The sequence below is a fragment of the Tachypleus tridentatus genome, chromosome 1, assembly GCF_004210375.1.
Source record: "Tachypleus tridentatus isolate NWPU-2018 chromosome 1, ASM421037v1, whole genome shotgun sequence".
Lineage (NCBI taxonomy): Eukaryota > Metazoa > Arthropoda > Merostomata > Xiphosura > Limulidae > Tachypleus > Tachypleus tridentatus.
Genome location: NC_134825.1, coordinates 83,678,728 through 83,704,246, shown reverse-complemented (window position 1 = coordinate 83,704,246; position 25,519 = coordinate 83,678,728). Strand labels below are relative to the sequence as shown.

General features: G+C 33.5%; 2 protein-coding genes across 9 annotated transcripts in view; one reads left to right on the top strand and one right to left on the bottom strand.

Moving 5' to 3' along the window:
* Positions 1-23,818, top strand: part of LOC143253946 (eukaryotic peptide chain release factor subunit 1) — a 67,056-nt gene extending 43,238 nt beyond the window's left edge. For 5 of the 8 annotated variants that reach the window (XM_076508618.1, XM_076508585.1, XM_076508609.1 and 2 more), the window contains exon 12: positions 2,201-23,818. In XM_076508618.1, the coding sequence (XP_076364733.1) occupies positions 2,201-2,280 (80 nt within the window). In that variant the 3' untranslated portion in view covers positions 2,281-23,818. The remainder of the gene's footprint in view (positions 1-2,200) is intronic. The other 3 variants (XR_013029907.1, XR_013029906.1, XR_013029905.1) reach the window with 3 other exon arrangements.
* On the bottom strand, positions 11,172-16,641 carry LOC143254031 (uncharacterized). The gene is made up of 2 exons (XM_076508763.1): positions 16,232-16,641; positions 11,172-11,304 (listed from the first exon to the last, which is right to left on the bottom strand). Exons 1-2 carry the CDS (start codon positions 16,639-16,641, stop codon positions 11,301-11,303), a joined length of 414 nt encoding a protein of 137 aa, XP_076364878.1. The 3' UTR covers positions 11,172-11,300.
* Positions 23,819-25,519: the final 1,701 nt, after the last annotated feature.

Below are 25,519 nucleotides of genomic sequence, written 5' to 3'. Positions count from 1 at the left end.
AAGCTAGCAAGGAAGTAACCAAGAAAGGTTATGCACAGAGCAAGTTAGATAAGTTAACAGTTTTCTTGGACAACAAAATGAACTTGTTATTTTGTCTTTTTCTTCAGTCTGCTATTCCTCTATTTGAGCAAGCCAATTTGATATTGCAAAGAGAAGAACCTTACATACACATTATACATAGTACTCTGATTACACAAGTTAAAAATATACTTGTCAGATACATCAAGCCAGAATATCTTGAAGGCAACATCACTGAACTTCACTACAACAATGAATCCTTACACAAATCTGATGAGGCAGTTTCTAGTGGAAATGCTGCCAAGGAATACATTGTTAAATATGAAAAGGACCTGGACCTGATCAGCTTCTACACCAGTGTCAAGAAATACTATATTGCAGCTACAAATTACATGATGAAACATTTCCCCTCTAAATGATGAACTTTTGATTCATGCAGAGGTTGCTGATCCAAAACTGAAAGTCAGCAAAGATTTCTCTTCTCTACACTTCTTCACAGACAGGTATCCTGTCCTTGTCAGTACACATGAGCACGACATTACTGACAAGTTGGAAGGGCAATATTTGAACATTCAAATTGATACTTTCTCAGAAACTGTCCTTCAGTTGAATGTTGACAAGTTTTGGGTTCAGCTGTCTACAGTTAAGGATGGAAATGGCAACCAGAAGTATGACATTCTGTGTACGGTTATGCTTGGAATTCTTACAATCTTCCATTCTAATGCTGACAGTGAAAGGATATTTAGTTTAGTGACTAAAAACAAAAGCAAGTACAGACCAAACTTGAGCACCTCAGTTTTGAGCAATATTGTAACACACAAAATGTGTATGCAGTCAAATGGATAATGTTATAATTCCCAACCATCCAGAGACATTCTCTTGAAAGCAAATGCTGCAATAGCTGCAAAACTATTACAGTAAGTGTCATAAACATGATATCAAGTAGTCCTTACACAAAGGCTTTTTCTGCTTATTGTTTGTGCATATTCAATATTGTTTTACCTGTATGTTTGTTACTCTGAACTAAATAAGACATAATTTTGAAAGAATTTTTTAAAATTTATTTATTAAATACACAAAACACAGTCATAAATGAGCAATCTATAGCAGTAATAAATAATAATAGTTATAATAATAATATAATAATAAACAGCTTAGGGACATTGGTCAGGCCTAGTAGCCGCAAATGATAAAGGGCTCTGTCTACAATCATTGCTCTCAGTCATTTGAAATAGTTGGCATCTCTGCTGTTGTTAGCTAAACAACACAATAAGCACTTTGTTTAGCTAAATATCCTTCAATACTCATTTATTATCTTGTATGTGTACACAGGTTTCCATAAATTGCCATTTTATGTGTGTGTGTGTGTGTGTGTGTGTATGGACACACACACACAAATACATACATATGCACTTTTTAGTTATTAATAATAAAATGTCTCGTATATGAAACAGAAAAATAAAATGCATAACCTTTACCTTTCTAATATTAAGGTTTATACTTTTATTTGTCAGACCTATATATAGGTGATACTGGTTTTGCCTCTTGTAAAAAAAATGTTTTTGCATTTTATTCTTATAATTTGTATCATTGATTTATGCATCTGTTTATGTACAATGTTTTTTTTTCAGCTTTGATGGCTGAAAATCCATTTAAGTTATCATTCAGGTTTAGGAGATGCTGGTTTTATTATCTCTTTTCTGCAGATGTAATTATTAACATAAACTTCTGTAATGTTTTTATATGTGTATATATATGTGTTTTTTTTTTAATCTATTCCCAATACTTTATATTTAATAACTGAAGGACAAAACTAAACTTAAAATATGAACCTAAGATTTCTTTCTTATTGATATTCCAAAAACTATTGTTTTGAGGGATAGGTTTGATCCATAAGAAATAATGCTAGATTTTTAATTCACTATGAGTAATGCATGTTTCATAAATAGAAATCTTAGTAGCTTACTTTTAAATGAAGTACACTGTTATAGCTTTTCAGTTACAGCTGACACAAGGGGGCTTTAATTGTTATCGGTATTTTATGTTGTTTTTTTAAAATATGAGTAACAGCATATGTGTTCAAAATCTGCACATAATAAAGAATGTATAATATAGCCTATGTGAAGTTAAATCTATGGGATATAAACTTTTTAGTAAAAAGTTATTGTTTTTTCTTTCACAGGATTACTTCGATACAGAGTAGATTTTCAAGTTTTAGATCTTACTGATGGTTTTGATGACTTTGATCTTGATGACCTGTAAGAAGATTATGGTCATGATATTGTGAGCCAACCTGCTTTAGGATTCTAAAAACTACTCACAGTACCCCTACAGAATGAACTCTGACCCCTGTTTAATTAATGTATGCAACAGGTGGCGCCTTATTTTAACAGAAGAATGAGATGTATTCTCATGAGAAGTTTATTGCCTAGTTTCTGCAGTGATTATGGATTTGTGATGTGTAGGACAAAAAACTTAAAATACTTCCATTTTTGACCAGAACTGAACACTGAAGTGTTTTGCTGATTTTAGTTCAATAAACTGTTTAGTTTTAGTTATAAAGCCATGGAAACTTCTCTCCTATATCTTCAGAGATAAGTAAGTATTACTTTTAAGCTATTATTTTTGGTATGGGCCTTTGACATTTGTTGGTCATATTTACTGTTGACATGTTCCTGTAAAACCCTCCTGATTTTTAAAAGTTTTATCTTTTTAAACTTTATCCATATCAGGTATTTATGAATTTTGAGTTCTGAATTTGTTTTCACTAAAGTCTTGCATCAATATCAGATGCTTCCATGAGCATTTTGTCAATGAGTTAAACTGTGTACTGTAATGGACTATAGAAGTTTTGATCAAAAGATATCTTGCAAAAACCTCTGTGGGATTACAAGTGAAAATGCTGTAGAACTGAAAGTCCTTTGACCTGTTGTGAGTGATGTACTTTTTAAACTAGGATGTGTACTTTAGCACTACCTTTTTATCTTTTGAGTAATCTTATGGACAAAGGTGAAACATTTTAACCTTTATCTTACTAAGTTAAATGTGATCTTCCTTTTATAGTGCTACCTTAGATATTACAGCTGCAGAACTGTTCATGTTGCAAATCATCTTGTAGCTATAAAATCTATAGAAAAATATTTAAAATAACTGAAAACTTCTTGTATGTTGTTTTTATGATAATTTCAGTTTTGTTTTTTTTCATTATTTATGTATATCCAAGTTTTTAAAATTTTCTGACACATTCCTTCTTGAACTTTCTAAAAAAGTTGTTTTTTAAGCAACTGAAAGAGATGCCACAGGTGGGTAGATTCATGGGCAAATTCAGAGGGACTTATTTTTATGAATCATTATGAAATTGTGGTTTTATTTTATTCTGAAGATATATTTACAGTTGTATGAACACAAAATCCTAAATACGGAAACATATCTGATAAACCACAATAATAGTATAAATAAAAATATTCCATTATCAAAATACTGAAACGATTAATCACAAATTAAAATACATGCATGTCCATTACATACACATATACCATCACATGTGATATTATTGAGTACAGTGCATTTAAATTGTCATTAATCTAAATTGTTATTAAGCTGTTTATGATTGTAAGTTCATAGTTCAAGACAAGTACTTGCTGTTAGAAAATTGTTTTCAAGATCAAGCATATGTGAATACAATGTAACAAATGTATTACTATTTTATCCATATGTAAATTGTTTATTATAACAAGTTCATAGTTCAAGACAAGTACTTGCTGTTAGAAAATTGTTTTCAAGATCAAACATATGTGAATATAGTGTAACAAATTTATTACTACTTTATTCGTAAGTAAATTGTTTATTATAACAAGTTTATAGTTCAAGACAAGTACTTGCTGCTAGAAAATTGTTTTCAAGATCAAGCACATGTGATTACAGTGTAACAAATATATTACTGCTTTATCCATATTTGCTGCTTTGTAATAATGGGTTTGCATCAGAGCTAATCTTATTTAGATGCTCTTGGATATGGAAGCTCCCCTTAGGACACTAATGCTATTCTTATTTTCAAATATTACAGATGTAGAGCAGACTATTGACAAAAGCATGAATATTTTATAATTCAAAACTGGGTAACATTGCTTGATTTCTGTTGCAGTGCTTTCAAGTTTATTTTTCATGGACTAAAATTGAAGTTTCAATCTCATGGACTCTTCTTTTATAAATTTTGTAGATGGTATTTTACCTCTTTATTGCTTAGTGATATCCACTTCTCTGCTACAGTGCTAGTAATTTTATACATTTTGAAGAAAGTGTAGAAAACTGGTCAGCTAAATTATAATATGGTCTGTAAATGATATGTTTTGTAAACAGTAGTCTAGTATTCAGTAGGAGAGAAAGCTGTAGAATTACCTCTTAAACGTTTGCCTGCCACCTAGCTGTGACATAATATAAGCTGGTTCATAACAGTGCATATGTACTATAAAAAACACATAACATGTATCAAGAAAATGTGTAAGTACTAATATAAAAGGGAAAAAACCAACAAACATAGTAGTAATTATATGAGTAATCTGAGAAATTGGGATTGATTTGCCAAGTGATGAGCAGAGACTAAATGTTCATTAAAATCATTTATATACATTTTATTGTCAATGTAGTGTTATTTACACTCTTATCAAAGATTGGTTATTTTAGATTTATGCTATAAATATTTTCCTTTAGCTTATTGCTCATCTTTTCAAGTTTTGTTTTAGTTTCTTCAACAACTTGTTTTGTACTGTGACATTTTAAAAATTCCATAATTTTTAGTTTTATCCACTTTCTCATCATGATCATCTACAGCTGTATTGCCTTTTTTTTCTAAGCTTGAAGATTGTTTATATCAAGGTTGATGCTCTTCCTCTTAAAATCAACTTTTCTTCCCATATGATGTCTTTTATTGTTACTCCAGATATACCTTGTATGTTGTTGAGTGTGGGGTGGTGTGGATTTTACCTATGGCTTTGATGTAGTCATTGTGCTGTCTCTTATATTTTTAACTACCACTTTTATACAAGGAGAAGCCTCATTTAATGTTTGCAATGACCATATGTTAAAATTTATAAAAAAACTCACTGTATTTTGTAAGTTGTGCAAAATTATTCTTATTTTCCTAAATTTTTATATTGTCCTGTATCTTCTTCACACTGAAACCTGTATTTATTCGCTTTCAATAGGACACAGAAGAATTGTTTTTGAGCTGTTCTGTAGCATTTTCCTGCTCCAGGTTTGATGGATCAAAACAGCCTGATCTCAAAGATGTCTTTTCAATAAAGTTATCTACCATTTTTGGAAAAATTATTTGGCTACAAAGCCTACATCATTGCCAGTGTAGGTTTTGTAGTTTCATTTCTTGGTGATATTTATTTGAATAAGTTTTACTTGTTTTGCAGCTGTCTTCAGAATATCACCTTTGATAAAGTTGCCCTGAACTTTATGGATAAATTAAGTCTTGTGATATGAAAGATACAATGGATTTATCTGCCTGATATGCTGTTAGGATTGGCTTCAGCTTCATTGCAGCTAAACACAGTTGTGGTTCTGGACAGTTAGCAACATTAGATTACTTTGTCTCTGAGTCTGCCTTATTTTTACATTAGAAATGTACAATTTCACAGTGTTCAATATATAAAGACTTTAAGAAAGAATAATGTTCTCCAGCCATCTTTGTTTAACAAACTTAGGTATATGTTTGTGTCTTTTACCCTATTTTCAGAGTCATTCCTGTGGGAAGAGTGTTCTTAACTAGGTGAAATAAGGATGTGAGAGGGCCATTTGCAGCCCATCCACATAGAAACTGTTATGTGAAATGCACTGTGTACTTTTTATAGTGTACATAACTATTGTTTAAAAAGATGGTGCCATAATGTACTTCTAAATCTTTGCAAAGTGTCAAAAAGCATTAAGCTGACATTTGGATTATCCAACAGTGGCAAACTCTGAAATCCATTATGTCCCATATGATAAACTAAACTTTCAGGTAAGTTAGAGAATGACATGGCCCATAAACTCTTGATACTATAATAATGATCAAAGTATTATTTTCCCAATGTTTTAAATAATGATCTGTTTTGCATGCAACCTTGTGTTGTTCTTTAATCACAAAGGATTTCTGTACCCTTCTGTTTCATGAACATTTGTTTATTTCTACATAGTGTCCTTGGCTAAATGGTATTAAGTGTGCACACATTCTCTTTTAAATGTGAGGCTCACTGCAATCTTGCTAATAGGAAAATTCTTTAGAACAATTTTTCATGTCTTTCAGTTGACCTAAATAAAAAGTTACAGCTGGTAGCAGTAAAAATATACATTATTTTAGTCTTAGATTCTTATGTTTTTAAATTCATCAAATTTCATAAGATTAATATGTGATTTTTTCTCAGCATGCTATGTGCCTGAATGGTTGTCAGTAATAAATGGACAACTGGTGATTGTTAAATTCAGAGAGGGCTTTTCCCTCCTTTTTTTTAAATGTACTTTATTCCAGCTGCATGTGATAAAAAAGCATCCCTTCTTCCATATTACCCTCATAGCTTGGAGCCAAGAGCATCAACCTGACATGGGCTGACCAAATTATAATACTTTCTATGTGCACAACCAAACAGATCAGCTCCTGGAAGGTTTTTATATCTGTGAAATATTGATGGGGTATCTTTTTCCAAAATGTAGGAACATGCATATCATATGTTACTGTAATATTCACCTGAAGCCTTCAGAGAATCAAGGTGTGTTTGTAGCCACAATAACATCTTTGAATACAAATAACGAGTTTAATATAAAAAATACTGAAACAAGATCAAGCAACAATTGCAAACCCCCATCCCATTCATAAATGATTCAAAGTATTATTAGTTAAGTTAGCAGAATGAACTGAAATTTGTGTACAACCTCACATAACCAATATCTGTTTTAAATACATTTCATTTGACATGCAAAACAGTTTTAATACAACAAAAATGAACAGCAAATGCAAATCCTCACCTTTTTGAAAATACTTCAGACTGAAGTTAAGTGTGGAGATACATGAACTGAGTTATACACATTAGCTTCAATAAGGAACATTTCCAAAAGTACAATGAGACATACATAATACTATATATCAAGATGAATAGTCATTGCAGTTTTTATCCATTTGTAGATAATTAATAGGCTTCAAAAATCATATGAGTATCACAAATTCTGGTTCCATATATAACGATGTGATGATAAGTTGTACAGTAAACTCTCGTTGTAACAAAGTCGTAGGGACCAAAGAGAATTGTTTGTTACAAAAGAAGTTTGTTAAAAAGGATTTTTTTTTCATTCACTAGCCAAGTCTGGTAATGGTAGGCCCTATAACTGACGGCTGTCGCAGTACTGGTAATTGGATTAAAGACTCAGAAGTCACACGTGTGTAAACACTTAAAACACATTTAATGAAATTCAAAAGGACAATTAACAGCACTTGTAAAAAAAAAACATGTCAAAAAAAAAAAACATTCACAATATAGACATATGCAATTATAATGTACAGGATACAAACACCAGCAAGAACGTCTAACTGGAGTCACTTGAAATATTGCACAATGCTTTTTTGCGAACTGCTGTCCCTCTGGCACTTGGTCACAAAACGCTCCATCATGTTTAATTGAGAGATAAACTGTCCTGCGTTAGCCTGGTGTTCAAGATATCTCTGAAGTTGCAGGCACATCTCACGAGCTGCAGAATGTGTTGGGATGGGGGGTTCCTCATTGTCGTCATCTTCACTTTCACTGTCATTTTCTGGTGTCTGTTTATTTTGCACCATGGCCACAATATCACTGTCTGTCAGGGGCGTGCTAGTGATCAGATCATTATCAGCAGTCTCATAGTCCTCTGCTGTGCCATCCACTGTAAACCCAGTGTCATTCAGCCGTGTCAAGAGCTGGGCCAATGGTATGTCATCCTCGGGGTCCTCACTGTTTTCTGCTGGCTCTGGAGAGGAGAAGCCATAAGTTCTGAAGCAATAGGCTATGGTTGATTGCTTTACCAATGACCAGGCAGAGCGTAGCAGTCGCATGGCTTCAAGCACAGTCACAGTGAAAACACTTTTATTGTCTATTGAATCAATAAGACGCTGTAGCAGTAGAGTGCAGTAATGATGTTTTAGATTGGCGATCATGCCTTGGTCCATGGGCTGTGTCTTGCTTGTGGTATTGGGAGGCAGGAACACGAGCTTGATGGCCTTAAGTTCAATGGGGTTGGAGTGGGCAGGGCAGTTGTCAATTATCATAAGGACCTTTCTTTTCTGCAGCACAAACTTTCGGTCAAGTTCTCTCAGCCACTTGGTGAATAGATCTGATGTTATCCAAGCTCGCTTGTTGGCTTTGTATGGCGTTGGCAGGGTTTTGACATCTTTGAAGCAACGCGGTTTTGCTGCCTTTCCTAAAATAAAAAGAAAGAAAATGTACATGGTTAATGTCTTGAAATTAAAAATGAAACATTTACATGTCAATAATCTGAAGAAAATCATAAAATAACAACTTCTATAGAAAACACAGGAAAATATTTTTACCTGCTTTTGACACTCACCTATGACAAGTAAAGGAAGCTTCTCGGTGCCGTCCATATTGACGCATACCAAAACAGACAGCTGCTCCTTCGCTCGCTTCCTGCCATGACAGGAGTCTCCCTTGATAACAAGAGACTTGTCTGGCAGAAGTTTAAAGAATAAGCCAGACTCATCTGCGTTGAAGACATCCTGTGGGCTGTAGTTTTCTAGCAGGCGTGGCAGTGTTGTTGATGTCCACTGGTTTGTTTGCTCTGGTTCTACACTACCAGACTCACCACAGATCGTATGAAATTGAATGCCGTGTCTTTTTTTGAATCGGGTTAACCACCCATCACTCATGCAAAAGTCAGTGATTCCCATTTGATCAGCAAGTTTTTTTTGCCTTTGCTTACATAACAGGCCCAGAGATAGGAACATTCTCTGATCTAGCATTTTTGAACCACAGAAGCAATGTCGCTTCTAGGTCAGAATGTTTTGCAGTTCGCATGCATTTTCTATTGGGACAAAAGTTGTCTCGAGAAGACAATATGGCCTCTTTATTTTTCAACTATGTTGACAAAGTCAGTGATGTCGAGAAACCCACTTGTTGAGAAATTTATATGCAAAAACGGCTCGTTTGGGTTGAGAAAAGCATATAAAAATGCTTTTGCTATTTCTGTTTTTGTTTTAACTTTTTTTTCAACTTCTTCTATTGCTGCAATTTTAGTTTCTATTGATACAAGCTTGCGCTTCACCATGATCAATGATTAATGATCTGTTTAATTTGATTGTGATTAGCCTTTTATAGGCCACAGCATGTAGGCTGCCCAGGCATAATCTACTCAAGCCATAATCTGAAAATTTTATATCTAAGCTAATTTTTGCTGGGAGGGCGGGTGAGTTGGGGCGGGCAGGGGTTTAAAGTGTTATTGACCATAATTGTTGTAAAAACATTGCTAGGCTAATCTACTACCCCATCTGCAGTCTGCTATTTCTCAAGTGTAAGATTTTGATGGTGGCACCACACGTTGTTGCGCGGAGACTGACTAATTGCACTTGCTAGCGGTGTAGCGGGTGGTCGGCAGCGGTGACAATTTAGGGAAGAAGAGAAAAATAAATATCTTCGTACCTGGTTCGATACAAAGGATGTAATATTGATGCTTTTCACACCCTAGGGACTGTAATTATACATCGTTACAAGCCGACACTTCGATACATGCAGTTCGGTTCAAGTGGCTTTTGTTACTATGTATTTATATGGACAGTTGGCCGGACCAGTCAACAACTTCGATACAAGTGATATATTCGGTTCTAGCGACTTCGAAACAATGAGAGTTTACTGTTTTTTAGAACAAACTGTTGAATATATGATTTAAGCAGACAGGAAAAATATGAACTCAGTTTAGGTACAGAAAATATATAAGGAACTGTGTCACTTGAAATGTTTGTGCAAATAAGATATAGTTCAGTTTTATAATTTATTCATCATCTGATTCAGTGCTGTAAGTTGCTTTAAACTGAGCAACATACTTTGCTCTAGAATATTTCTCCATGTGCACTTGCATCTAATATAGCAAAGTAATTACTTCTTGGCACATGAACAGTGACACTGATTATTCATCTCCTGTGGCCAGACAGGTAGGAAAGCTAGAATGGGAGTTAACTGGTCACCCTTCCTTGTCTATCCATGGTCATTGAGAAGAGTGATTGTATGAGTTGGCAAAATGTGAATTCTTGTAATTTAGTGTAACAGGAGCAGCTCTTTTGAGGTATTGAATAAAGACATCTTTTGTTAAGCAGAGAAACTTTACAAGTGTTGTCTTGTTCGTGAGGAACTAACTACTGACAGTTCAGATGCAGACATTTCTTCACTGTTATTGTAGATAGTGATGAGCAAGGATTTTGCTTGAGGTAATAACTTGTCAGTAATGGAAGATGAACCCCCTTCCTCTGCAGAGGTTTCAAGTGCATCAATCTTGAATTTTTTTACTTGCTGTCAGCTACCTTTTCTTACAGGTGAAATGTGGAAAAAGCTTCTGACTTTGACTGTGGATGAATGGGAGTGACTAATATCTTGGTGGTCAAAAAGAATTGGCAATTTCATTGATAGGAAAATAACTGTCATGCCCAGTCTGGATTTGCAATTCATCAAGATCCTGTAAGAGTGTTGATTCAGAATAAATGCAAAGTACACTGACATCAGTGACATTGCATGTCAGACAGACAACCCCATGTCATTATAAACCATATATTATGTGAATAATAATTCTGATGTCTTCTTCCTTTTGTGTTGATTCTATGTCTGGGTTGGAAATGGCAAATCGTTTGGTCAGTAGTAGAGATTATGTTTCAACTGAAAAACCTCCACCCAAATAGAGATGCCTTGATCCCATGAATTGTTGTTCTCTTTCATCTGAGGTCCATCTTTTATACAAGATCTGAGCCACCTTGTTTTGTTATCTATAGATGTTCCTATGTTTGTCATACCATTTTGTTCACTTTGTATCCAGCCAATCAGTACTCACAACATCTGGTTGCAGCAACAGTGTACTTAGGTTGTGTCTTGCATGAATTGCCAGTTTCAGTTTATTTCATGTGGGTGGTTAAACATTGTACTTTCCTGTAATTTATTCTGCTTTGCATATAATACATTTTGTGCAGTTGATACTTATGGTACTTGGCTGCCTTCTGTTTTCCATTTGGAATGAAATGCCTCCATCCAATTTACACTTGTCATTTCTCTTCATTATCTGAAAATATATGCAAACAAATATATTTTATATGTGTTTACACATGTGCAATGTTTCAGTAGTGTCATTATGATGTAGATAATTAAAATTTTCAATTTTTTAAAATATTTTTCAGTCAATGCATTTAAAACTTAACAAATGAAAAAATTGACTTAACTAATCTATTGCTGTCACATTTGGTGCATATATGATAGATCTCTTGTCTCCTTGAGTTTTTGTTGTTTTTTTTTCAGAAGAGAGAGAGAAATTAAATTCATAACTCTTTCAACATTGTTGTTTTTCATATTAATGGTAGAAATGCACTAAATAATTTTTATTTAATAAAATAATGCGAACAAAGAACATAGAATAATAACATGCCAAAAAAAAACAGACAATATCCCATAACTATCACAATTTTTCTTATGTCTTTAGTGATGCAATGAGAATCGTTAAATGTTATCCATCTACACAATATCATTCCCATGGAAAAAAACATTTTTTTAGGAAACAACCCACAAATGTCTCTACAGAAAACAATTTCAAATAAGCATAATTTTACATATGAAAACCTTGCCTGTCTGTTGGTTTTAACTAAAATAGTCATAAATCTAAGAGAGGAGTATGTGTTTAGACAAATCCTGAGAAAGAGGATATGGTAGGTGGGGATGGCAAGAGGGATGTTCTATTTAATGGCTTTTTAACCAAACAAGATTGAAGGTGAATAAAAATTTGCTTTTTCCCCAGCAGATGATATCATGGTGAGTAATTCATGTTAAACTACCAGTACCTAAATAAAGTACTTGTACATTTTTGGCCAGTAAGAAACAATGTCTTGAATAACATATCCACATATGTATAAGATGTTAAAATGACAATGTTTAGAGCTGATTTATGTAGACATATTTTCTCAGGAACCCTTCCTAAGCACTAAATGTGGTGTTACTGTAATATCACTGGCTTTACTGAAAATAAATTTACATTAAGGACTGAAAAAAACAATGTATTTTGAATCATTATTCCATCTCAAACATTTAAACAGTTGCTTTATTTTCACCTCTAAACACTAAAATAAAACCACCAAGAATATAGCATGTAATGATATTTTGGTCTTTTTCTCTTTTACTTTTTGTTGCTGTTGAGCCTTTATTCCATACTTAATTCTAGAATTTCAGTAGCTTGGTGACAAGGTTGTGCATATCAAAAGTGTTCCTGGATGAATAAAGAATGAAATTATACATTTCAACCTTTCAAAGCAGCCCATGTAGTAATAAATCTACAAATTGCCTTGATAAAATATTGTGCTATGGTGAAAAACATATATACAAAAGGCTATACCATATTTGGTTGATACTGTTTCTCTAAGTACACAGGTGGGAGGCAAAGTGCATGAGCTAAGACCTTTATGGAGTACCAATCAACATGGTTTCATGTATTTTATGTAAGAGTTGTAAACTAATCATTTTACCCTACATTGATGATTTAGTGATAGTCCATGGTAAAGGACAGTACATGCCTGATAAATTATATACAGATGGTGAAAAGAACAGTAGATATGCATTTTAGAGGTTCAAGAGGTTTTTCATATGCAACGTGCAAACTTGTACGATAAATAGCATTTTTATTCCTAACATGAACAACATTTTACACTACAACTGGTCAGAGTCAGAATGATGTCATTAATTCACAGACATAACTTGAATATAAGTGCTTTTGTAACTTATCTGTTTTTAGAGTATAACAGTTTCATACATTCTTAAAGTTTGCCAAGATACATGAAGTCAATTTGGAATTACAGTCAGTATTCCAACATGTGGTTGGTTTGATATACTGAACCCACATATATTTGGTTAATAGTGGCATAACATTAAGCCTCTGTATGTGTACTAACTGTCATGCTATTTTATATGGTATTTCCTAACAAAGTGTGTTGCCTGGAGAAAACCACTTTCACTGGACAGGCACCAAATATTCTACCTGTCCAGTGCTCATCCCTGAAAATTAAAACTTAAGAGTGAGTGCATACAATTAAGAGTATTATTCTATGTTACTCTTAATCCAGTTGGGTGGGGAGGCATATTTAGCCCAGGACGACAGGTATCTGCTATGTACGAAACCTGTTGGATTTGTGTGTTTCTGTTCCAGTTGGGTGGGGAGGCATATTTAGCCCAGGACGACAGGTATCTGCTATGTACGAAACCTGTTGGATTTGTGTGTTTCTGTTCTTGGCTCATTTATAATATCAGGAAGTGAGTTTGATGAAGTGGTCATGTACTGGAAGTAGTTAAATTAGCATTTCAAGATATGTGGGTTGGGTGTAATTAGGCAATCTAAATGTGATTTTTATGGCTTTGTTCTGAAGGTTCTGTAATTGTGAGTATTGGTATTTAGACTTGTTACACATGGCTGTGTTGCCACACTTGAAGAGGGGTCTGATGTAGGCTTTGTAAATAGTAAAATAATAATGCTAACATTAATAATAATAAATTTAAAAGACATATTCATTGTATAATGTTTTTACCACATCTTTAGTTTTCTGATTAGTCATGTAGTGTGCAACTTGCATGCCCTGACTGCACAAGACTGGTGTGAACAATTATTTCTTAATGCAGTTATAAAGAATTTGATATATGTGTTACTTTTTCTTAGGTGGAAAAATATCTTTTGTGATAAGTTTTTTAACCCTGACTATTTATATTGTATCTATGTATCTATAGCTACCACTAATCCTAATCTGCTTAGCAGTAATTGGGTCCGCTAATGTGTTTTGGGAAGTAGATCCTGCTGCTGGCTTGCCAATAATATTCTTGAGGTGTCTTATCCAAAATAGGTTTTGTGAGAAGGCTAGTCTTAGAAATTTGACAGCATTGGTGAAGTGAATGTCGGTATTATTGAGGTTTAGTGTGATATTTTTTTAATTTTTCCAGTATTTGTTAACTTTCTGGTGGAAAGCAATAGCTTGGGTTTTAGTGGAGTTCAGGCCAACATACCATCTGTTGCACCATTGTGCAACAGTATTGAGTGTTTCTTGAACCCTGTGAAGGTTGCTGGAGGTGGCCCATATAGCTGTGTCATCAGTATTTTGGGAAATAAGGATATAGTTGATAGTGGAAAAGGGTATATCATTAATATAGATATTGTAGAATATGGGGCTGAGTACCGAACCTTGAGAAACCCCGGCAATTAGGTTGAAAGGATTGGAGCATGCCATGTATATCTTAACCTTAGCTGTGTGGTTGGAGAGGAAACTCAATATCTGTTGAACTAAACCAGATGGTTGGCCAAGTGTCTGGGTTTTATATCTAAGGCTGTTGTGCCATACAGAGTCAAAGGTTTTTTGGATATTGAGAAAGGTAGCTACAGTGGTTTGTTTGTAGTTAAAGCTGCAAAAAACGGATTCAGTAAGTCTAACCAGATGGCTGATAGTTTGTCTTTTACTTATACCGGCATTTTGATTATCACTTATTAGTTTCTAAATAACAGTTAATTTGGTTGGTTATAGCTTTTTCCATAAATTTGCCAAGTGTGTTCAGTGGGCTTATCAGTCTGTAATTACTGGGATTACTGAGGTTGTTGTCTTTTTTTGGTATTATTTTAATCACTGCTGTTTTCCGTATTCTAGGGTAACATCTCAAGAGTAGGGAGAGGTTAAAAATTGAGACTAAGTGATTAAGGTCTCGTTGAAGAGATTTTTCAGTATGGTGTTACTTATGCCATCTTCACCTGGGGACTTAAGTTTGATTTTCTTTAACAGGAGTTTCATTTCTGTTCTGGAAAAAGGTTGGGTGTAAAATGAAGGGAGTTAGTTAGGTTGATTTGAGTTGGCAGAGAATCAAGTTGTGAAGAGATGAGAATTCTGGCTAATAAATTGGTTTATGTGACTGTGGTGAGTTGCATCAAAGGATGGAATGTTTGTGGTAACAAAGGTGTTTTTGAAGTGTTCAGTTAATATATGAGTTTTATCACTATTAGTAGCTGCCATGGTGTTGTTGTATTTGATATCAGGTATGTTGTTGTTGGACTGGGTGTTCGTTATAGCTTTAACCTTGTGCCGTAAAAGCAATGGATCTGGGTAAGAACTGTCTGTTGATTCATAGTAATCATTCCAGTTGTTTGCTTGTTGTGTTTTAATAAGCGTTTTAATCTGGTTGTTGGTGTTATTAATCACGGTGTCGGTCTGGGGATCACTGTTTTCATGTGAGGCCTGGATCTTTAAGGGAGGTAAGTGTTTTGCAATGTGCTTGCTTAAGAGAGTTCAGTCTGTGTGAATAGTCATATAATAGTGGGTGAACTGTAGTGATGGTTCTGATATTGGGGACAGTTTCAACTGATGTAGGGTAATGATCACTATCAATATTGTCGTATAATTCAAAGTTGTGTCTTTGCCAGGCGAGGTTTGTGACGGCTATGGTGAGATCAAGGATGTCGTCATTGCCATTATGGTGTGTGTGTGTGCATGTAGTTTGATTGTTGTTTAGCATGACCAGGCTGTTGTCTTGTAAGAACTTGCAGAGTTTAGTTCCATTACTATTGGGGGTGTAACAGTTAGTCATTGTGTTTATTTTTGAGGTTACCTGTAACAGTGGTGTTGGGGAATGTATTGTAAATGTATTGGACTAGGTTAGCACCTGATGTGTTTATTGGGAATACATACATGCTATAGTTAAGGGAAACAAACACTGTGTAATTGACATAAGATGATCTCATTGTCCAAGGGGAATGGGAGTTGGGGGAAAGGGATTTTGAGGTCCTTGCAGTTTATGGATAGTGTTATATCCAGGGATGTTGAAATTAGATCTTTCACTGAGCAGTGTTTTGTTTATACTAATGATATTGGCATTTACTGATTGAATAAGTCTGAATAATTCATATTTTTTGTAACTTAATCTATCGTAAATGTTAATTTGTGTTAGTACTACCATCTATTGAACATTAAAGGAGCGCTTACCTGGTGGTTGAACTCTGGCCATGGTTCCGGCTTGCAAAAACTGCATATCGCTTTTCTGAAATTCTCCCGAGTGTCACTGGATTAGCACCAGTGGTGGACACTAGGTAGAATTTGGCTACCCTGCAGATCCTGAGAGCTATCCGATTGTGGTTAAATGAATTGTTGCAGTATTCCGAGATGACATCTGTGACTATGGCTAGCATCATGGTTAAGAGCTCATTGTAGTCTTCCAGAAGTGAAGCTTGATTCTGTTGAGGTTCTTGGACAGCAACTGCATAAGTTTCCTGACTCGGAGGTTGGGCTAGGCGTTCAGTGTGGATGCTGGTTTGTGTCTGTGGAAGTACGGTGACAACAGGCTTACTGAAATGAAGTGACTTCTTGGCTGGGTTGGTTGTTGGGTCATTGGTCATTGGGACACGGTGGGCCGAGGTGATGGCTTTAAACTTGGGGCATCCTAGGTAGGATGCTGCATGCAGCCCATTGCAGTTAGCACATTGGGTCTCCCTCTCATGGATTGGCACAAGTAGAAACAGGGTGTGGTCCTCCACATCTGACACAGTGCACGGTAACCTTGCATGAAGCAGTGGTGTGTCTGAAGCATTGACATCTGTAACACTCGATAATTCTGGATCTGTGGTTTTTAGCTTCTTCTACTTGATTGTGTGAGAAAAATAGGGTGACTCCAGATGACATGATTTTTTTCCAAGTTCTTGATGTTGGAGACATTACTCTTTACCAGGGTAAAGTTGGTAGTCCAGTGCATGAAGACTTGATTCTCTTTATCTTGGCAACTGAGATACCTTGGGTTTCAAGTTCTTCCTTGACATCGTATAGGGTAATGTCAAAAGACACACTCCATATCACAAGGTCTTTACCCGAGAGCTGGGGTTCCTGGCTTCTCAGACGACAAGGTCAGCACTGTTGAATGTTGTCCTAGGCTAAGGGTTGAGTAGAGTTGCACAGCCTTAGGGATTGGTAAACTTGACTATCACTCCTCCTCTTGGTAGGTGATGGAGGTGGTTGAAAGAAATCTTGGGGAAAATTTGCAGAGTTCTGGTGTTCTGATGATGATGGGTATTCCCTTGATGGCAATGGCAGGTAGCATCTTGGAGGTATTAATGGTGCTTGAAGTCTTGGCTGGGTCAGTTGTAGGGTTACTTGATATTGTGATGATAGGTTTGTCTTTGGTGGGTTTGTCGGTTGGAGGTTTGAGTTTGATTGTTTATGAGTTGTAGACTTGGTTGGAGAGTTGTTAAGAGTTCCATCCTTGTCTTCAGTTGTAGTGTATGAATCAGATGATTCTGCAGCAGTCTTCAGATGTTTGGAGGAGCTGGTATTGGTTGGCAGTGGATAGTGGGGTACCTGAGGATCTGGTGGTCATTGTCTGGGTCTTCATTTCTGGTGTAATACTGATTGGAAATTGACTTCAAACTGCTATTAAGCAGATCTGGTCAACTAACAGTCATTGGTATCCTTATTAGTGGTTACAAATAAATCATTGAAAGTAAGGTTCACTGACAAAATTAGTCCTGAAAAGGACAATAAATACTGTTGATGGAATATCTGGCAGCTACCACTGCTCATATTATTCTTTTAAATAAGTTGCATGTATACATGTTGTGTTTATCACAGAAATGTATAATTACAGAAAAGAAGCAGTATCAGTGTGTAGATACCACTGTAATTTGTAAAGTAAAAACATACAGGCACATATAATATGGTTTACAGTTTGTGTAATATTTTCATATTTCTTATGTTATATACCTTGAAACACAAATATCAACTCATAATAGACCTTTGTCATTATAATTACATAACATTTAATTTCACATATAAAATTTGTACTTTTATAATATGTACACATTTGTCACAAGTAAAAAACAAGTTTTACAAAATAAAATATGATTATGATTTAAGTATACCATCTGAGTATTTAATAATACAAGTGCAAATGAGGACCATCACAATAATCTGAAAATGTACAACACTGACTTTCTGTCTGAATATTATTCTACATGGATTTTTTTCCATAGATTTAATATTTACTAATTCAATATAAAGTTAAATGAAATATTTGTAGAGAGGAGTACATAATATTAAAATCATTCTGAAACCTTACCACATGGTTTTGGTCCTTGTTCCAGTATCTTTTCATGCTCCTTTCTAATGATTGTGCATTTTGACAATGGCCACATAGTGTTGTTCCATTATTAAATGCTTCATTTTAGGGGTGTCATGTCCAAAGCAGACCACTTCTTCCTGCATGTTTTCCATAATAAATTTAGTGTGTTTCCAAATCTTTCCAGAGTTTGGTTCAACAGTCAAATCACACAAAAATCTACAGGTTCTGCATCTTCTTACTTGATTGGTATGTTTTTGTATGGAATAGTGTGAATACCCACATCACTTTCCATCTGCTTGAGGAATACAGCAGTTAAATAGGAGGTATGATTGAGTCTTATGTTTGTGAACCCAAACCCTGTTAGCGTTTTTACAGACAAGAGGCACATAGATGGTGTTTGCTCGTTATGTTTGCATTTGTGGATTCTTACCTGTCTAATTTTGCTATTCATATTTGGGATAAAACTTGTTGCATGTTTTTCTTAATGGTTCTGTGGATCCATGTCTTGGAAATTCTATGTCTCTGATCTGAACACATCTTAACGATCTGAGTGTATAAATGTTTTTTTGTCAGAAAGGGTTGTTACATACTTTTCCTATGAAGTGCTAAAATATAGTTTTAATACATTTGTTGTACCTGAACTTTATATTGGCTATGGTTGTCACATAACTTGCCAATCTGCATATTCAACCCTTGGTAACGTTTATATCCAATAACTAATTAACAAGCTCTGTGCACCTTGATACAATCATATGCAAGTCTTCAGATGTGTAAAAATCTTAAAAGTTGTGTATTACTGATAAAATGGTAACAGCTACTACCCTGAAAAAATATGAAAAATAGATACATGTTATGACACATTAGTGACATACCTCTTGTAATAAATTCACAGCTTTAAAATATGCAAGATGTTTCATCAACTCCCCATAGCAACAGTTCTTTCATTCTTTTGAGCCTCTCTTTCACAGATACACATTAAAGTAGGCTAATTACAAAGGTACATCTGCCTAGCTCCAAGTGATTCTGTTATTCTATTAAACAAGTTACATATATCCTTATAGTATACAAATGCTTTGTATACTGTCGTGACAATAGGCCTTAGCCTAACTTTCAACATGTTATGCTGCTATCTGTATCATAGCACTATACTGTGGTATTATTGACCTTATATCTAAATACTTTGATCCATTATTTCATTATAATGCATGCAGTACTAAGACGTAGCATTGTCTAAAATATACTTACCATAGTAAACATTAAATGCAATTGTATAAGTCAGTCTATGATCTGTATAGTTGGTCAGTTTTTGAATTTATCTTCTACAACTCATTTAATGTCTACTGACTGTTTGTTAAGTGGGTCTTGTACTCTAGCCATTTTATTGACTATGTATTATTTAATGTACTTTTAAAATTATTTGCCCATGATGAACAGTATATTAACCTGAAGATAACCTAGGAAGGTCGAAATGTTGTTCTCTGCTTTATTAGTAAAAATGTTAATACCCATAACAGCCATTCTGAGATACATTTTTACTTCAAGTGAGTTTCTCATTATCAAGAACAGTATGAACAGCCAAACTTGTAGTTACTGTACATGGCTTAGTTCTATTAGCTTTTGGGACAAATACCATTTCAGTACTTATACAACACTAACTTCTCACTAGATCATGGAAGTTCTAATCAAGAAAAAAGTTAATGTAATTAGAAAATACTAAAAATATTGATTATATAGCTAATGATTTGAGATCAGTCATGGTCATATGCCTCTTGAGATTGTCATAGTCAGATTATCCATTGTGTCCATGTCTTAATGATGCCCAGAAAGAAACATTGTTCTCCATTTATATTTTTTCATGTGTCTTTATGTCTTCACCAGAATTTTTTTTTTTTTTATATTATAGTTTATTGGTTTCATATGATTTCCACACAAGTGAATTTTGTTTTATTGATAATTTAAAAACTATATGGTGAGGTTGGGGCCAATGCTTGGCTAATCTGAATTGGACATAAGTGAGATTCTTCAGTGGCTAATAGGTTATAAATACTTAAAGTTTCACACACTTTATAAACCTAAGTTTAAATTTGTTTATATAGCTATGTTGAAAAACAAATAACTGAGATATATTTTTTTGGTTTTACAAGGTAAGTTACAGAGTACAGTGTTTACTTTTCTATATAGCAAGTAGAAGTTAGTGATATCCTAGTTTGGAACTAAAATTGCAAAACTTAGAAAACATTTAATAGACAGATTAATTATTTATTCAAGTAAAGACAAAAATTCCATGTACATTCTTCATTCAGCACCATTTTCAATCATGAGCACGTAAAAACATGGTGGTCAATCTCACTATTCCTTTAAAATGCTAGCCAAAAAAAATTAGTAGTGGATGATGACAACTAGCTGTCTTCTCTCTAGTTTATCTCCTCAAAATTAGGGCCACTAACACGGATAGCTTGAGTAGTGTTTTCCAGAATTAAAGTCAAACCATTAATTTTAGTTTTAGCAGCTGTAGATAGTTTGAAGTTCAAAGTAAAGCACACTGTTCTTAGTGTGATTTCTGACAAAACTGATATAAATGCTAAATTAAGCTTAATTTTTTGAACTAAAAATAATTTCTGTGACAACTAAACTAAAATACTGAATATCAAAGTTGAGTGCTTAAAGTCCAAACTTTGACATTTTTTATTTTCAGTAAAAGCATTTTTGCTGTCAGTTATTTTAATGAGAATCGTTGTAGTGTTCCAGGTAAAATCTGTCGACCAACTGCAAGTTAATATATCAACCTAATGTGCATAGGACTATGCTTAGTGGGAAAAGAATGATAAAAATAACTAAATCAACTCATCTACCTACATATTTGGTAGAAGTGATTCCATAATTCTTAATAGTTGAAACATTTACAGGATTTTCCAATGCTTAACTCATAAGTCATTCCATCAATTTGTAGTCATTTTTATGAAAATACTTAATTTTCTTAAATTACTCATAGGACTGTATGTCTTTAACCTTCTTGCCAGAGCTACCATAAATGGAAAGAAGTCAGGTGTTGTTACACTTTCTTATATATGGATATGGTTATGTATCATTGGAGGAAACTGAAAAGGACTGCAAGTTACAACAATCATATTTTATTTCACCAAAAAAAAAGCATGGCATTGATTCTTTATTAAACAGAAATGCAAATATAAGTGTTCTAAACTATACAGTCGCTATGTCCAAACTATAGTACTGAACAGATATAACTAAAAAATTCTGATAATTTTGTGCTAGTACTAGGCAGGTTACACCGTTTTTTTCTTGGGAGGGGTCACAATTAATTTATTTTCATATGATAACAGGCTTAGGGATATTGGTACTATATATTTTTCTGCTCACTAATACTCGGTGAATATTGTCTGTATAATAATTCTTAGTTTTACTTATTTTTCTTTTGTTTTTGAACTTTTCTTACATTCTTTGTTGTAATTAGATGGAGAAACAAACCTTTAAAAAGGTTTTATGAGAATTGACATAAACATAAAAGTGTTCATTGCAGTTAAGTATGTGTGTTTGAAATTTGCATACTGAAGCTTCCAAATGGGATATCAAGAGCATGTTGAGACCTCAAGATTGGACAGGGACGTATGTAGTCAGCTCTACGAAGTAGGGTGTATTTCTTCCTAAAAAATGAGGACATTTTTCTTCTACACAGTACTTAACTGATTTATATGAAATTGAAGTGTTATTGTAAAAGATACAAAAAACAAACAAACAGAAAATGGTGAACTATTAGATATGTACCTTGATAGCTGTATAAATATTTTATTTCTGAACTGTAATTTGTTGGTTATATTGCCATTTCATTTATAAAAACAAATGTAAGAAATAGCTGTATTCTTTGCCTTTAGTATTTAATACATTTGATAATTATAAGCATGGGGAAGCTGAATTTTATAAATTATCATTCTTTGTTTCTATTTGGTTTCTTCTCAGTATTTCGTTTATTGCTTACTTGTTATCCATCATTTCCTTTTTTTTGAACATTCCCAAAGTGCTTTTGAAATAAAGATAGTCAGATTAAAAGTGCATTTATTCGTGTAATTTCCAGTATTTGAATATCTATACTATATGTTACCTATATAATTTCAGGTTTTAGATTCTTTTTAATTTACATTGGTAACTCTGAATTGGACCAGTTTTGTTGTATGGGTGGTTTTTGAAAATATTTTGTACGATTTCTAGTTACTTTAAAAATGATTGCTCTTTTCAGTTTAGAAAAGAATGCTTTCTTATTAGGATTTCATAGGAAACTGTTATACAGTTTCAAAGAAATAAATTCAGAAATCTTTATCTTAGTACAATGGTAACAAAATGTATTGGTAGATATTTCTATGTGAAATAATCATATAACAGAAGTAAAGTTTTACACACAATTCAAATTTAGGGATCTTTAATCCTTCAATGGCAGCTATCAGCAACTGGTACTGCTACCTATGACATTCCCACTGTTTAAGGGTTAATCAAACATTTTGTAAAATTCTGATTGTACTGTCTCTCCCTTTCAGTTATAATGATTGAAATGCATTATTTGTGTATTTTGTTGACCACTTAAACCCTTGTTTTGACCTTGTATATTTAAGTCTAGATCTGATTCTAGACATTTATTTGATGACTGATTTTCCAGTAGATCAGCTCTGTCAGAAAAATATGTTACCAGACTGATGAATTTCTAAGTTCTTTTATAAATCCAGCAAGAGCATATTTTCTTTATTTTCCATGAATTTTTTTGGATAATATGAAATTTAATGTTTTGTTATTGCATAATAATGAGGCTTAGCTAGTGTTTCTGAAAATGAAATAACTATTGTTAACAAATTATCTTTTCTGTCTTGCAACTTTATATGTTTTGGTTTTTACACATGTATGGAATTTAGTGTGATATAACATTATATGTTGGATAGCATTGCAATAAAATCAAGGTGTCATAAGGTTCTTATTACTTCCACCAAAGTTCAATCACAGTAACCATAAAATAAATACATTAAAAGCAAAGATGGATTTCCCTATTTCACAAGTCACAATATTTTTGTAAAATGTGTCATTTGAGATAGGAGAAATAATATTCTAATTAAAACTTATGGTTTTTCTAGAGTTTAGGAATCTCATTTGTATTTCTTCAAGACACTGCTGAACATTTTGTAATTACGTTTTGTCTGTGTTGCTCTCGCATTCTCCTCAGAAAAATTGTTTCAGCTATTTTTAAGGGTTGTTGAAATGCTTTTTGTACAGTGAAATCTTAATTGGAATTCATCTACAATGAACTAATTTTTCCTGATTATCAAGACATTCAGATGGTTAGTTAAGTTATTCTGAATACAGTGAAAATCATTAATGGAAAAAGTTATTGATTAGTAAATGCATGGGTTGAGAGCAGTTGATAAACAGAAAGCAACTACATTTACAATAAACTTAGTAGCTTATTATGCTGTTTGTCATTTTTTGGGTGTTTTATCTTTTTCTCAAACCAAGACTTAATTATGGAATACCAACTACAGAGTACTGGTGAAAGAGACAACAAATCACTTTCTAAAGAAGGATGTCATCACAGAGGTCAGAGCAAATTGTACTTTATTCACTGTCTAGCTCAATTGGAAGATGACTTCATTGTCTGTTTCACCACATTTTTGAAGAAGTACAAAGGAAATTATAATTTCATCCATGAACTCTTGAACAGACAATGAGCCATCAGATGATTTAGCATCATGACTGCCTGCAGAGGTTGTGGTGATCACCTCTTGCTGCTTCAGCTTCTAGCTTTTTTATTATTATTCTAAAGCATCATTTGAAAGATTGCAGCTATATTCTGGAGTATCCAAGCTCTGTTGTATCAATCTGTTGTTTAAACTGATTGCTTTATGTTTGCATGCACCAAATAATGGAATATTTACCCACTTTTCTTTGCTGCAAAGAATGTCAGTTATAATTGACTTACCTAGGAGAACCTTTTTTTTTTTTTAACAATGGTGGTAGTATCACTCTTACACCTGTAATTTTTTTATATAAATAAATATATTTTAATGATGCTGTTATTTCTACTCATCTTTGCTTTGGAGCACTTTAACTTGACATGACTGTATCATAAATCATTTTAAAGGCCTGTGAATATTTGTTATAATTTATATGTACATTTATACTTTGAAGGTCATTCTTAGAAAACTGTCAAACACATGCCCACTGGTTGGTGCAAGTTTCTATACTAGTGATTATTACTTCATCTCCTGTTTTGATTGACTATGAGAGTTGTGCATGAATTACTGTATCATGTATCCACAGGAACTGCATATTTGTTATAAAAAATAGTTGTTTGGATTTTAAAAAAATTTCTGTATGAAAACTTATCAGGATTGTAAATAATCCAGATTATCAAAGTCTAAACTAATGAGGGTTCACTGTATGCAAATAATTCCTGTAAGCTTTTCAACTCTAAGCTGATAAATAACAGTGATCTTCCTTGAATAGAGAAGTTACATAGATTTCTTGTTACAGTTGCTAAATGTAACACACACACAAAAATACCTTTCTCTTTAGCTTACAATTGAATGATGGAGTATGCAAACCATAAAAGTCTTGCTAATATGGTCACTCCTAATATGTCCCCATTTTACATAATGTTGAATTTTATGTAGAAAAAGATTATTTTAGATGTAAACAGCAAAAGTTAACTGATTTATAACATGATGAGACACACAAAACCCAAAGTCATATGTTACTACTGTATATAAGTAATACATTTATGACGTTTTAAATTATGCCAATATATGCAGGTTTATACACCTCAGTTTGAAAATGTTAAGAGTTTTGTTTAGGATTTTGCTCTATTTTAATTTCTAGAACTCATTGGATTATTTTTAATAAATGAAAACTAGAAGAAAAAAATGGAAAATAATTTACTAGTGTTGCATGGAAAGAAAAATCTGTTAATATTTGTTACATTACCCATTACAGTAATGTTTACCTGCAATGGCATTTTAGTAAATATACAAAAAAAAGCTCTTGCTCAATCAAAATGTACTTAATTTTCTATGTTTAATTATATTAATCAGTTAGTTATTTTTATAAGTCTAATTTGCCTCTAATGAGCAAAAAAGTGTTTGCTGCTTTTACAGTACAAACAACAAACCCCA

Coding starts and splice junctions, on each gene's coding strand:
- LOC143254031 (XM_076508763.1), bottom strand. CDS start 16,641: ATGACCAATGACCCAACAACCAACCCAGCCAAGAAGTCACTTCATTTC.